The sequence below is a fragment of the Apium graveolens genome, chromosome 11 (assembly GCF_009905375.1).
Source record: "Apium graveolens cultivar Ventura chromosome 11, ASM990537v1, whole genome shotgun sequence".
NCBI classification, from domain to species: domain Eukaryota; kingdom Viridiplantae; phylum Streptophyta; class Magnoliopsida; order Apiales; family Apiaceae; genus Apium; species Apium graveolens.
The window spans coordinates 109,873,385-109,887,323 of record NC_133657.1 but is presented as its reverse complement, the minus strand read 5'-3'; the positions used below and the strand labels follow the sequence as shown (position 1 = coordinate 109,887,323).

Sequence of the window (13,939 nt, the reverse complement as noted above, 5' to 3'; positions counted from 1 at the left end):
AATATAACTAATAATTTATTTTATTCAGAAAGAGAAACAGTAGTTTACAGTGCTTGAAGCCACATATACTTAGGAGCCACTCCATAGAGGGATTATTACGACATCGTATAACGCCAATGGAATATCAGGTAATTTTATGTTACATGCTCATGATTTCTTTATTTTTCAATTGGTGTTCAGTGTCCATTGTGTACGAATTTGATGGATGTATTTGGAGAATGCACTGTTCATTGTCAAAATCAACCAAGTTTTAAAAATCGGCACAATATGATAAGATATGTGCTATATGATATCCTATGGAGAGTCGAGATCCTGACCGAGATACTAGTTAACTTTCTTACTCCTCTACACGATGTCTGATCAACTCTTAGAGATATGTTGAAATAGAGGAAAACATACGTGTGTCGATCTTACGGGAGTTTCTCCTTTGAGTGAATTTGAAAATGGAGTGTTTATAGTTGGTCAAGCGGCTAAAAAGGCACCTGAAGCAAATGTGCGTAAACATGATCAAACTTGTACAGATAATCAATACGTGATTATGCCATTTACTTTTAACATATTTGATTGTACGCTTGTATATATTTTTTCTCAAAATAATATATGTATATTTTATTTATATAAAAAATAGTGTTATAATTGTTAATAATTAATCATTTATCTTATTCTCTATAATTTTCAATATAAAACCAAAATTTATAAATACAATAACATTTTAGAATTAACTTAGCCTATTAAAAACAACCCGTGAATTTCACTTTTATAAAGTAGCCAGTACATGTGAAAAATTTGAATAAAGTCGTGAATTGAAAAAAAAATTAGATTTCTTTAAAAAATAATGAGACATGTATTTAAGAAAAAGTTGGTTTATATTTTGACATGGCCCACATGTAACCCCGAGTAGGAGAGGATTTTGATTAGCAAGTTGCATATACATACAGTGTCTCCCCCAAATTTATTTTCCCGCGTTGTTGAAATTGGTGTCCCTCCAATTTGAAAATTCACTCACCTCTCTTCAACCAAATTACAAATCGGAGCTCCGAACGCTTTTTCAGGGCGCCTACCGGTATGTATATCATCACTAACTTAATTTTACCGTCTCTTTTGTTATCATACATTCATCTTTTCCATGACGTTTCATTTCACACACAACACGCACGGAGAGAGAGAGAGACTAATTACTCAATTCAGCAGGAAGAGAGAGAGAGAGAGAGAGAGAGAGAGAGAGAGAGAGAGAGAGACTTTTCGATCTGAATTGTGATTACTTTTTTCAATTTACAAGTAATGAATCTTCTGTGAGATCACTGTTTTCGAATTCTACTCACTGTTTGTGTTTTTTTAATCTCCTTGTTCATGTACAGATATCGCTGTAATACGCACTTACATAGATATATGTATATATCTAGGGTTTTGAACTTTTGATGCTAAATTACTTGATTAACTTGATTACGAAATGCTTCTCGTAGATAGAGAATCTAATTCTATCAAATTTTTTAATAAAGTGATAGCAATTTAATAAAGTTGTACTTGTACATATATAGAAATAGATATATCTGTATTGTAAAATGTAAGCAGCTGAAATAGTTAATATAAGCCTCGTTTTAACTCGTATTCTCCTCGTGTGTTTTCAGTTTGTTTTTTCTCCGTGGTTTTTACGATATGTAGCTTCTGTATGATGTTTGATGTAATTTGTTACAGTAGATGCTAATTTTGTAACAGGGAGTTGTGTTTATGGATTGTTATTGTTTACATCAGGATACAATGAGTCAATGTCGGAGTTTCGGTAGTAATTACCATCTGAGTAGTCAATCTAGGAAGGTTTCTGTAGGAATTGTGGTGGATCAGTTTGCTAAAACAAAGCCTAATGACGGAAGAGACGATGCTGCTGTTGTTCCGATTACAGGAAATTTCGGTTCTAGCAAAGTGAATAGTAATGAAGATAGACACAGGACCGGAAAGGTCAAAGATGCAAGTAAAGAAAAGGAAAGTGAGGCTGTAGTGCACGAGACCTCCCCGTGGGTTGGCACTAAATCCTTTCACCAAAATGTATCATCGGGAGTTTTTGATGCAAAACAGGGTCAGAGATATAATGGTTTAAGCTATTCACAGCAACACCGTGGGCAATATAATTCTAGTCAAAAGTCGGTGGTACAGTCTGGTGATGGACAGCAAAAGAATATTAATGGTGTTACTGATGGCAGGAAGGGACAGAGAGATGGTAGCACTAACAGGGTTGAGGAAGTTTCATTTGCAACTGGCCAAGAACTAAAAGTTCCAGTTGAAGAAGTTGTGAAGGAAAAAGCCGTGAAAACAGAAAAGGCGGGAACTGAAGCTTTACGAATCAAGATATGGGGAGTGTTAGAAGCTTTTTCAACACCAACTGAGGAATTTGTCAACTCTCAGACTTCAAAGAATGGTGCTGATAATGTAGAGCCAGAACAGAAAAGTGATGAAAAGAAAAATTCTACTGTCAAGTTCAGACAGTTTTCTGACACAATAGAAAGTGATTCTGATAGTCCGAGTAATACCATAAAGAGGCCAGTGACGCACTCTTTAACTCGGAAGAGACCTACTAAAGTCCAACAACACAAAACTACAAATGCACCGTCATCCAGTGCGAGACATAAGCAGCCAGAGAAAACCACATTCTCTTTCGAAGAAGGATGGTCCAGGCGAACTACTTCTGATACCATTGGTGGTTCTTCTGGTTCCAAGAGTGGAAAGAAAAACAGTGCCAGAATTGAGCCACGCAAGTTGCATTTTTCTGATCGCAGCAACGCAGCAGAAACTTTCCATGTAACTGATGGTGGCCAGACTAAAGATCATACTGAGAGTTCATCTGGAGTTATAAGAGGTACCAGTAGATTTTGTGGTTTCTCTTTGAAGGAAAATAGACATTCTTACCAGTCCCCGTTTATTGAGAAGAAGACTGATAAGCTGGGTGGTAGTTATGAATCAATGTTTCCGAAAAATGCGGATGAACAAGTAGATGGTACTAACAATGCAGAGACTCAGTTTGAATTTAACAGTCCTACACTCAGAGTTAACACCCCGCCAGACACCTGTTCTTCTCCAAAAAATAAAGAGGGAAATCAGGACGATGTTTATAGTCCTATGAAGGGAATAATCAATGCGGAAAATATCCGGAGCTTTAAGAGTTTCTTTGCTTCAAATCCAGACAGTGACAAAAAGAAAAAAGCAACAGAAATATCTGTATCCTTCATGAAGCTGCTGATTTAATAGTAATTCTGCTACATGTTCTGATTTCTTGTATATTATAATTTCGATTTCTTTTGTTTGTCCTTGATTGATCCTATAGGAGAGTGATGTAGATCATGAAGATTCTCCTGCAGAGCCGCAGTTTAATTTCGACACTCTTGTACTTGGATCACAACCTCCCGCAGAATCCTGTTTTGGTGGCTCCTTACTAAAAAGTAGTCAAGGAAAACAGGAGGATGTTGATAGTCCTATGAAGGGAGTGCATAGCATGAAAAATATTCGAAGCTTTAGTAGTTTCTTCGCTTTAAAGCCGGAAAATAACAAAAAGAACAAAGAAACAAAATTATCGGTATCCTTTTTAAAGATGCTGATTCAGTTGTGAATCAGTTTCTTGTTCAGTTCTGTTTTTAGGCTGTTTTAGTCTGCATTATTTTTGCTTTTCCTTGATTAGATTATAGGATGATGAGGAAGAGCATGAAGATTCTCCTGTAAAGCCTCAGTTCGATTTTGACAATTCTAAACTTGAAGTGAACACCCCCACAGAAACCTGTTTTGATGGCTCCTCACCGATAAATGACCAGGAAAAACAAAAGGACGTATGTAGTCCAATGAAGGGGGTACTTCAGAGGGAAAATATCCAGCGCTCTAGAAACTTCTTTTCGTTAAAGCCAAAAAGTGACAATAAGCACAAAGAAAGAGAAATTTCTGTATCCTTCCCAAAGACGCTGCTTCGATAACGAATATCTGACTTTTTTTTTGGTCTATTTCCATCTACATATCGTTTGGTTTTCCTTAATTGGATCTGTAGGATGATGAGGTTGAGCACGAAGAATCTCCTGATGAGAAGTCACTTCCCAGCCTGAAAGAAATGGACACAGCCAACATTCTATCCACACCACCATCATCTGAAGAAGATAATTCCGAAAGCAGTGATGAAGGTTCGCCTAATTACCTACTGGGCATTATTTATATTGACACCTACTTGCCAAATTTTTATATTGTTACTTTACTGAATTTGAGCTTCTACTTCAGATATTTAAATAAGTTAATTATCTGTAAACTTTACATCTTGGCTTGAGTTATGTTATGTACCACTCTTGATTTAAAAGGCAGTCCGTTAGATTTAATGGTTCAGCTGAAAGCATGCTGGAAAGTGGGTTTGTTATTAAGATTTACATTATTTTGATAATATTTGATGGATTTGTGCAGGTTCGAGTGAAACTGAGACACCAGAAACTATTACAGCTCAGCAACCAGAAATTTTATTCCGACCAACTAAGAGATGTCGTATCAATGAGGGTGCCAATGCTACCATGTGCAATCCTTCATCACGTCCAAATGGTACTAATTTCTAACTTTACTCGTCTATGGCTTTTGGTTGCTCTTTATATTTTCTGTTGTTTGAGGTCGTTTCTGGTGCACTAATCATACAGTGTCTGGAAAATTCTACGGGCTTCCCTCTGAAATGAATGAAGAGAACAGTCTGGCTAGGTAATTTTCCTGGTTAAATCCCACAATAAGAATTTTATGGAAAGTAACATTGTAAATAGATCTCTAGTTCTTTACCATACATAAGATCTTTCACTTTTAATTTGTCTTTTTCTCCAGAGCTGTTTCTTTATTTGCTATGGTTTTGGAAAAAGTTAAAAGCAAGATGAAGTCAGTGGCTAACAAAAGATCTGCAGAAATTTTGGAATCCGCTGCCACGGAAATGCATCTACAGTTGCAGAATGCTGAATCTCAGATTCAAACAGATGTGTATGTAATCTATATTGTAATGTTTCAGGTGCATTGACTCTGTATCTAAACTACACCCTGGATCACGTTTTCAGGCGGAAGCTAAGTGGCATTGGTAAAACAAAAAGGAGATGTCTGGAGACAAGATTTCAAGGTGATTGACCAATAAGGCGGTTGGGATTACATCAACTACTTATCTGTCACTTGTGGCCACCTGAAGATTTTGACCATAGTTGCTTAAGTGCTAATCCATCTGCATATTTGCATATTATGTAGTCACTCGCCAGTCGGTGGTAGTAAGGTCTCTCTGCGTGTGTGTCATGAGTAGCGGGAATGCGGGATCAGAAGTTTAGGTCTTTGAATGAATATCCCGTTACTAGTACATATTTACAGATTGTTGCTATTTGATTGTTATATTATCGTAGAATATAACAATATGGAACAAAACACATTGTAGATGAAACATTCTGTTGTTTAGGAGCAATTAACTCCTAGCATCTCTGTTTATTTGGTTATATTTTGTGGTTGCATTCTTTTTCGTCTTCTATATGTGTGTCCATTCATATCCTGTTTTAGACTCATAGCTTACAATTAGTAAATTTATATGCAGAGCAACAAGAACAACTCCAAGGCATATACGAAAGGTTCAGAAATGAGGTTAATATGCATCTTGAGGATTGCAGAAGTACTTTTGAAGGGTTGGAATCACAACAGACAGAGTTTAGAGACATTGTTGAAAAACAAAGTATGTCATCCTCATTTTATATGATATTCTGCAGTAGATATTATGATTTGTGTTGATTGACTAGCATTATCTTGTAGCTTGTATGATGTGTCTGTTTTACAATGCTAGCATTCTGTCAATTTTTTGAAGCAGGTACAAGTTAGTTTTTTTGCCACTCTTTTTAAAGCATTTTCTGCCAAGTTTGAACGAAATTTTGAAACCAACTAGATCGGTTTTGTTTATTTGTGGTTGAAAATAGTATGTAGATGGAATTGTTTTGTTTAACCGTGAACGTGTTGTTTGATGAAAAGAAATGTAATTTATATATTGATGCCACAGTGATGCACATGCCTTAAAAAGTTATTGTATCTATAAAAGTTTTCCATATCTGAAGAAGTTATGTTCTATAAGTAACCATGGTATCTAGTTGTTCTTCATTTCGTGCCTAGGAGATTGTTTCTATTCTATGAAATTGTGAACAAAGCGTCCTATGTCAAATAATACTTTACTATGCTTGTTATCATTTCATTTAAGAGTGCTCAGCTAATAATCAATCCCAATGTTCTTTTTACGAGATAGATGTTATGTTGTATGTGATCATGTCAAGAGCCTGATTTCTTCAATGAACTCTCTATTGATGTTGGGCTGCTGGAATTACACTTTTAACTCTAAAAGTTTTAAATAAAATTAGGTAGCCAAGTGGACATTGATTCCCCTTTAATCTATTCAAATAATATAATATTATGATTCTTTGAAAGCTGTGTTTTAAAAAATTACCTGTTTTTTAAATTATCAGAAGCATCACATGGTAAACTTATGTTGCAAGCTGAGCAAGCAATCAAAACCCAACTCACTGACGCCGAAAGAAGAATAACAACGGTTCACAAGGTGATTTCCTTAGCTTATAAATTTGACATTGTGACTTGAGCAATATTGCATGCCTTATTTTTTTCAATGCGGTTTTGAGTCTAATAGTAACCTTCTCAAGTAATTAATGGCCGTGGCAGAGTAGATTCTAATCCAGATATCCATCCTCGTGATGCAGTATAATTTCTAGTCTTATTGTAATGAAATGAAAAAAATTACTACATGTAATCACATTGTTGCAGTCTTGCAGATACAGATAGTTATAATATGTTTTTCCTGTCTTAGATACAAGGTCTACTATACTCTTGATTTTTACTTGTCAAAACTCCAATATTAGTGTTTTTGTTTATTGATTACAAGGTCATTAGTTATGAGATTTATCACTAAAGTTGACAAATTGAAACAGGATGAAATGTGTATAATGCTTGACTATGTGATTTTAAACTGTGCATCTGCCAGTAATACTTTCTTATGAACTTATATTTCACCGTGTCGTTCTTGCAACTGGTACTATTTGTTGCAGTCGACAAGGCAAAAGATGCTTCAATTGAGATATGTGATAACAGAGTGTCTCAAAGAGGATGTCCTCTACTAATGTGTAGCTGGTTCAGAGCAAGATGGAGATGACGCCAGGAGATAGTAAAGAGCCCCAAAAGTTTGTCGAACTGGAGCTTAGTTGTACAGTTAAACTAATATCGTCTACTTGGTTAAAATTTTGTTATATATCCACTTATATTGTTTCGAACCTGGAAAATATTCCATGGGCCGTCTCCTGTGGCCTGCTTAGTGCTCACTGTTTATTTGTCAATAGTTATCGTGTTTTAAAGTTTTTTTGAAGATAGAACTGGCTGTCACAAGAATGCTTACTTTTGAACTGGTTGAGTTCAGACTACATCGTCATTCAAAGTTGTTTTGAAGTACTTGCATTTGTGAATTGACTCCTCGGCAAGTTCTGTACTATGCTCCTTAACACCTTTTGTTTCCTGGACCCACTTCTTTGACTTTTGAAGGTGCATTTAGCCAAGAGCTTGTGCATCCGGGAAGTCCATTAATTCACAGGTATGTTAATTGAATTGATGGGGTGATTATTATTTATAATAAATTAAATATTTTTGTTAAATTTTCTTCATCCATAAAAATCTCGTTTTGTATTGCACCGATAAAATAATGACCTCTACATAAACATAAATATGAGGTATGCGTAAATTGTATTATGTAGTGTTCATAAAAATACCGATTATTCATCAATTGTATTATGTTTTATGAACCGATGATTCATCATATCTATTTTATTTGTGATTTGGTTATAATTTTGTTTCAATTTTGGACATTGCAACCTTTGTCACATAATAATATAGGGTACTCTGTGCCACCTGCCCATGAGCAAACCTTTACAACGAATGATCAAAGTGAACGCGTTTTCTATTGTTATGTCCCTCAGAATAATATATACTGTATATACAAACAAACAAGATATAGTAGGACAAACGTATATACATTTAAAATGTTTTTGACATTTTTCAGATTTGGTACATACGTGATTAAATCGTTCTTAATCCCAACAACCTTTATAAGTTATAACGCCTAATGAAGATGATAAACGCTGAAAATACCCATTTTTTTTTTTTTTTTGGAAATGAAAAATACCTATTTTTGGGTGTAATGGCTGAAAATACCAATTTTTAAAATACATGACTAAAAATACCGTTTTTGTTATGTATTTTGTAATTGGGTAAGTGTAATACGCATTTGAGAATTGGTTATCCAAGAAAATTACTAAAGATTCGCATTTGTAGTTTGGGTATTATCATTGGGATACGCATTTTGCATTTGCCAAATGCGTATCTTAAAAAAAAATAATAAATAATAAATTGGATACCCATTTGACAAATGATACCCAAATTACAAATGCGTATTCAAAACGGTATTTTTTAGCTATCCACTTCCAGAATGGGTATTTTCAACTATTTACACCAAAAAAATGTTATTTTTAACATTGAGTGCACGTGTAAACATTGCTGTTTATTCTAATTTCAGGTTTATTAAAAACTAATTCTTTCTTAATTAAATATGTTGAGCTGATTAGTGAAATACTAATATTCCTGGAAGCCTTGACCGTTTTTATACTTGAACTTGAAATTTTGATGCTTATATCTTAACTCTTACGCTATATTCACCAATTTTTCAGCGTTTTTTAGATGAAGAAAAGAAAATAAAGGGATTAAATTTTACTGAAAAAAAAAGATTTGCCATGTAATTTTCTTTCTCATGTTTCTAAATTTTTGAAAAAAGGAAAAAAAGTAAAGACTTGTTAATTCAATATAAGTATTACTTTAATTAATTTTCTCTTTCAATCATTTCACTTTTGAAAAAAAACAAATTGAAGTGACGTTGATCTATATTTAACCTCTCATTCTATTGTTTTCCTCAAAAATCTCGCAAACACATTAAAAAATAAAATAAGCACAAATATTTTCTTTTTTCTTCATACTTAGATTCCAGAACACATTAAACATTAAGCATCTTATAATAGGAGGAACCATGACTCATGCTCTAATATTATAATCTCCCAGCTTAAATCCGTGCGATACATGAGTTCCGGTTAATATTTAAATTTTTTATTTATTTTTTATATTATAATTTTCAAATATTTATATAAAATATATAATAATTATAAATTTATAATAAAAATAATAGGATAACCGGTGGTCGTATTTTAGTAGTTAAAATATACTTATCTATTAGTTTAATAATTTAGTAGTTTAACGGATATATAACACTATTTATTTATATTTTTTAATAATAGGATAAGTAGTTGTTGTAGTTTAGTAGAATAAATAAACTGTATATAGTAGTTTAATAATTTGGTAGTTTAGCGGATATATAGCACTATTTATTTATTTTTTTAATAAATAAAATTAGGGAATAACCGTTGAACCAAATTATACTCCATTCCGGTTATTATAATATTACTAGACTCTGACCCAGATTACTTTTAACACTTGAATGATCTTTTAATAATATATTTTATCTTAAAATTATTTATACTTTGATATATATATATATATTCAATAGTTGAAAAATAAATTAAAGAACATTATAAGTTATAATAATAAATATTTTGTGATCATTTAAGACTTCATTGAAAATAAATAATATAAGATAATATGTTATTCACGGGACTCGAGCCCCGAACCGGTAAAAATTGTTAAAAATAAGGAATATAAAAGTTTAAATATAATAAGCTGTTGACGGAGTTCGAACCCTGAATCCATGAGAGCAGTTTTAATATTAATATAATATTATTTTATTATTGCATCCAACGGCTCCCATCTATATGACTTTAGATCCGACGGTTGTTATTTATCTGTTAGGTCACACACATTGTACAAGGGGGTTGAATATAGTGTTTACTACAATCAAATCGAATATAAGAACTCAAGTAACAGAAAACAGATTTTATTCAACACAATAAACTCTGTTACAAAGAACTGTCATCTCTCAATGATGAACAAATTATCACGAGAGCTGCTAGGGTTACAATAAATAATAAACTCGATTATGATAACACATATAGTGTAAACCCCATGCCTGTGTTTATATACTACACAGTTACAAGATAATCTTCTAATTGATATCGAATATAATTCTGCTTCCTAATATATATCAATCAGTTATCTTTTCTTCCAAATATTCTATTCCTTATAGAATTCTTCTCCATGCATATCTCTTATTATGTTTGTCTTGATCTTCTTTCCTTTCAATCAGCCGCCTGCCTTATCTGAACGTTTTCTTAAGTCTGGATATTATCTCCTGATATATATCTCCTGATAACTTAAGTTCTGACAACTTAAGTTCTGATATCTTAAGTCCTGACTTCAGTATAAGTATTGATTTCCAGTTAAGTTCTCATTTGTCCTGTTAAGTAAGATCTGAAAACTAAACACAAATCATATTAGACATGACATCACAAATATATCTAACAATCCCCCCAAACTTGTAAATTAGCATAATATACAAGTCTAACAGATATTTGATGATGTCAAAAATATTAACTACAAATGCATGAGAATTTGACTAGATAACTACAACTTACAGTCCTTATAGCTTTACCATCCTCAAGTTTTGATAACAGCTTCAGTCTGTATACACTTCAGAATTTAAGCAGTTTTAGATCTTTGACTTGGCTTCAATTTCTGATTTCTTTGATATCAGGAGTTGTTCTAAGATAGTTCTTCAACAAACATCTCTCAGCATATTCAAGTTCATTGACCATCCTCCTTTTAGCATTCTTCAATTCAACTGTATCTTCACCAGTTTGAAAGATAGCAGCCCTGAGATCATTTATTTTAGCTTTCCTTTTATCCTGATCTAGTCTGATGATGTAGGCTTTGTCAGACTCATGATTGAATTCAAGTCCCTTAATACCAGAAAATGTAGTGATGATTTTAGCAGTATTAGGCTTCATTTCAACAATTTCTCCACTGTGAGATCTGTACTTGGGACAATATGGGCTATCAGACTTTACAGAATAAAGCTTCTTCTGTCTCTGAATATTTGACTTTAAACACCCTGCAACACCATCTGTTGATCTGTTTTTAACTTGAAGCAGAAATAGAATATGTTCCAGTTCTTCAAAATACTTCAATAAAATTGCATTCTCCCTGATCTGGAATACCCTCCCATCTGTCATAAAGTATAACATGATATCTTTTTTCAAAACAGAATGGTAAACCATTTGTACAGATTCAAGTTGATTCAATCTCTCAAGAGTTGCTCCTACACCTGGTTCACTTAAGGAAGTTAGATCATTGGTAGTATTGCTTACTCTCTTCTCTTTTGAACTACCCAATCCAGATTTGTCTCTTGCTTCCTTTTCTGTAACAACTCTTGCTTCAAAAGCACTTGATATAGTCTTTAAAGGTTGAGTCTGTTGAGCTTTGGTGAATCCTGGTAGTAGCATCTTTGAAGGTTTAACATGAGCAATGTCAGAGGTTTCCTTTTCCTTATCTTCTGATATCAAGCCAACTTGAGCTATGTCAGAGGTTGCTTGCTTCACTGAAATATCAGAATTTATTAAGTCCTGATCTTGAACAACATGAGCTATGTCAGAGGTTGTTTGAATATCTTTTTTCTTCAAAATCAGACTAGCATCTTCATCATCAATTATTTCTTCATCCATGACTGGCATATATACCTTTACAGGTTCATCAATTTTTTCTTTGCCCTTGGATCTTGGATCTACCTCCACTTGTGATTTGGCTTTGGTTGCCTCAGAATTTGTCCTTTCCTTAATCACAATACCCTTAGGTTTTGGAAGTTTCTTTTCAACAACAGAAGCTTTAGATTTGGAGTTGACTTTTTCTTCTTTAAGTCTAGCTTCTTCTTCCTTTATACTTTCAAAGTCCATTCCAGAATTTTCTTTAAGAAATAATCTCTTTGAAATATCTTCATCAAGTTCCAGATGTTCAGTAGAACTTATCCTTTTACCAGTACCAGAACTTATTCTTCTCCCAGTATCAGAACTTGTTCTTTGACTTGTAGTTCCAGCTTTGCTTGATAAAAAACCTTTGCCTTGACCATGACCTCTACCCATTCCAGAGTTTCCCTGGTCATCATTTCCATCATCCTTACCCTTCAGTGACTGAGTAGATCTGCATTTGTACTAAATTACTTTCTCCCCCTTTTTGGCATCAGCAGGTAAAAGAAGAGAGACAAGCAATTCCACTGAGGATTGGATCTCATTGAGTTGAGTTTGATGAGAAGCTTGATTCTTTAGAATTTCATCAATCTGAGCCTGTTCCTTCTCCTGAGTTTTTTCAATATACCCAATTCTGTCAAAGGCTGGCTTGAAAAATCTGTTCTTTTCCAATTTTAAATTCATATCTTGCTGGATCAAAGATTCTTAAATTTTATTCACCTTGTCATGAGTTATTGAGTGTTGACCTTGAAGGTGCCTAGTACTTATTGCAGTAACTCTCAGCTGTGCCTTGAAATCATCATTTATCAGCATTTCATCAGCTTTGACAAGGTGCTCAGCAAGAATTTTTTCAGTAGGAATAAAACTAACCGAGTTCCATTCCTTAGTCCACTCATTTCCTCTAGGAGTTTCACTCCAAGGTACTAGTGCATCCTCCCTAACAAACTTCTTGATCAAATCAGCTTTATATGGAGCTTGTTGAGGTGCATGTCCTGATGGACCAGCTGCATAAGCATCTACATTTGCAGCAGCTTCACCAGTAAGTTCAGCATTATCAGCATCAGAACTTACAGAGCCTGCAGCATCAGCATCCTCTGATAAAATAACAGTATGTGAGGCTATAGAGGCTTCAACATCATCCTCTAACCCCTTGCTCCCGAGTTTTAATTAGGAAGGAAAGCAAGTGGTGAGTGAGTAAAGTAGTTTCACTTGCATTCATATTTGTGCTCTCGAGTTTTTAAAAGGAGCGAAATCAAGTGATAATGAATGTAAATTTAACAAACTTTCATTCCAAAACGTTCACTCCAAAAGTGGGATGAAAGTACTTTACCTCATTACCATTTACTTCCTTCCCTTTAAAAAACTCGGGAGCGAGGCCTAAGTGCTGATCTGCAACTAAGTTCTGATCAATAGCCAAATCTTGATGCCCACCTAAAATCTGATTTTCATCATCCAGATTCAGAATTGGTGTGGTTGGAATATCTTCATTGAAATCAGCATCTAGAATTGGTGTTGGTGGAGTGAGTTGAGTTGGTGGAGCTTCCAAGTACAGAACCTCAGGCACAATCAAGTTATGAATATCAATTTCAGCACTTGTACCTGGGTCTTTAGTATGTACTGGATCAATTATTGGAGACACATGAGGTGTAGACACTTTCTCTGGAATATCCTCTTGTTCTTGAATAGGAGACTTGTGAGCTGATTCAATAGTGTGAAGTAATTCAATGACTATAGGTTCTGTTGGGATCAGAGATTCCTGACCCCCTTCCTTAGCTGCTTCTTCCAGAGTTGCTTCAGAGTGTGATGATACACTTACAACCCTCCTGGCTCTTTGCTTTTTAAGTCTCTTTGCAGAATTAGAGACTTTGGGAGCTTCATCATCAGAATTTAGCTTTCTAAGCCTTTTGAGGGGCCTAGAACTCTCAGTTTCAGTATCTTTCTGAGAATAGATCTTCTCAGCTTCTACTACAACAGGTTCTGATATTGGAACCTGTTTCTCATTGTCTGAATCATCTCTCAGAACAATTCTCCTTATCTTCTGTTGAGACTGAGGTACTATCTTAGTCCTCTTGGGTTTGGAAGATGAAGGCTTCACAGGATGTGCTGAAGGTTGAGCTTGAGATGACTGTGATGGTTTGAAATATGTCCTGATGGAGGGTTGAGTAGGTTGAGGTTGAGAAGTTTGAGGTTGGTGA

At 34.3% G+C, this 13,939-nt stretch overlaps 1 protein-coding gene across 2 annotated transcripts; it reads left to right on the top strand.

The window, feature by feature from the left end:
* Positions 1–923: 923 nt before the first annotated feature.
* On the top strand, positions 924–7,725 carry LOC141698608 (meiosis-specific protein ASY3-like). 2 transcript variants are annotated; one of them, XM_074503375.1, is made up of 12 exons: positions 924–1,063; positions 1,717–3,210; positions 3,317–3,565; positions 3,675–3,923; positions 4,025–4,154; positions 4,426–4,557; positions 4,650–4,707; positions 4,825–4,974; positions 5,049–5,107; positions 5,564–5,698; positions 6,474–6,565; positions 7,068–7,725. In XM_074503375.1, exons 2-12 carry the CDS (start codon positions 1,729–1,731, stop codon positions 7,137–7,139), a joined length of 2,808 nt encoding a protein of 935 aa, XP_074359476.1. In that variant the 5' UTR covers positions 924–1,063; positions 1,717–1,728; the 3' UTR covers positions 7,140–7,725. The 2 variants fall into 2 exon arrangements, with proteins under 2 accessions (XP_074359476.1, XP_074359477.1); XM_074503376.1 differs by having other exon boundaries at positions 1,753–3,210; positions 7,068–7,724.
* Positions 7,726–13,939: the final 6,214 nt, after the last annotated feature.

Excerpts from the sequence above, each read along its gene's own strand:
- LOC141698608 (XM_074503375.1), top strand. The coding sequence starts at position 1,729 with ATGGATTGTTATTGTTTACATCAGGATACAATGAGTCAATGTCGGAGT. Across the intron at positions 3,566-3,674 it reads ACAAAGAAACAAAATTATCG|GATGATGAGGAAGAGCATGA; the intron begins GTATCCTTTTTA and ends ATTAGATTATAG. Across the intron at positions 4,155-4,425 it reads TTCCGAAAGCAGTGATGAAG|GTTCGAGTGAAACTGAGACA; the intron begins GTTCGCCTAATT and ends GGATTTGTGCAG.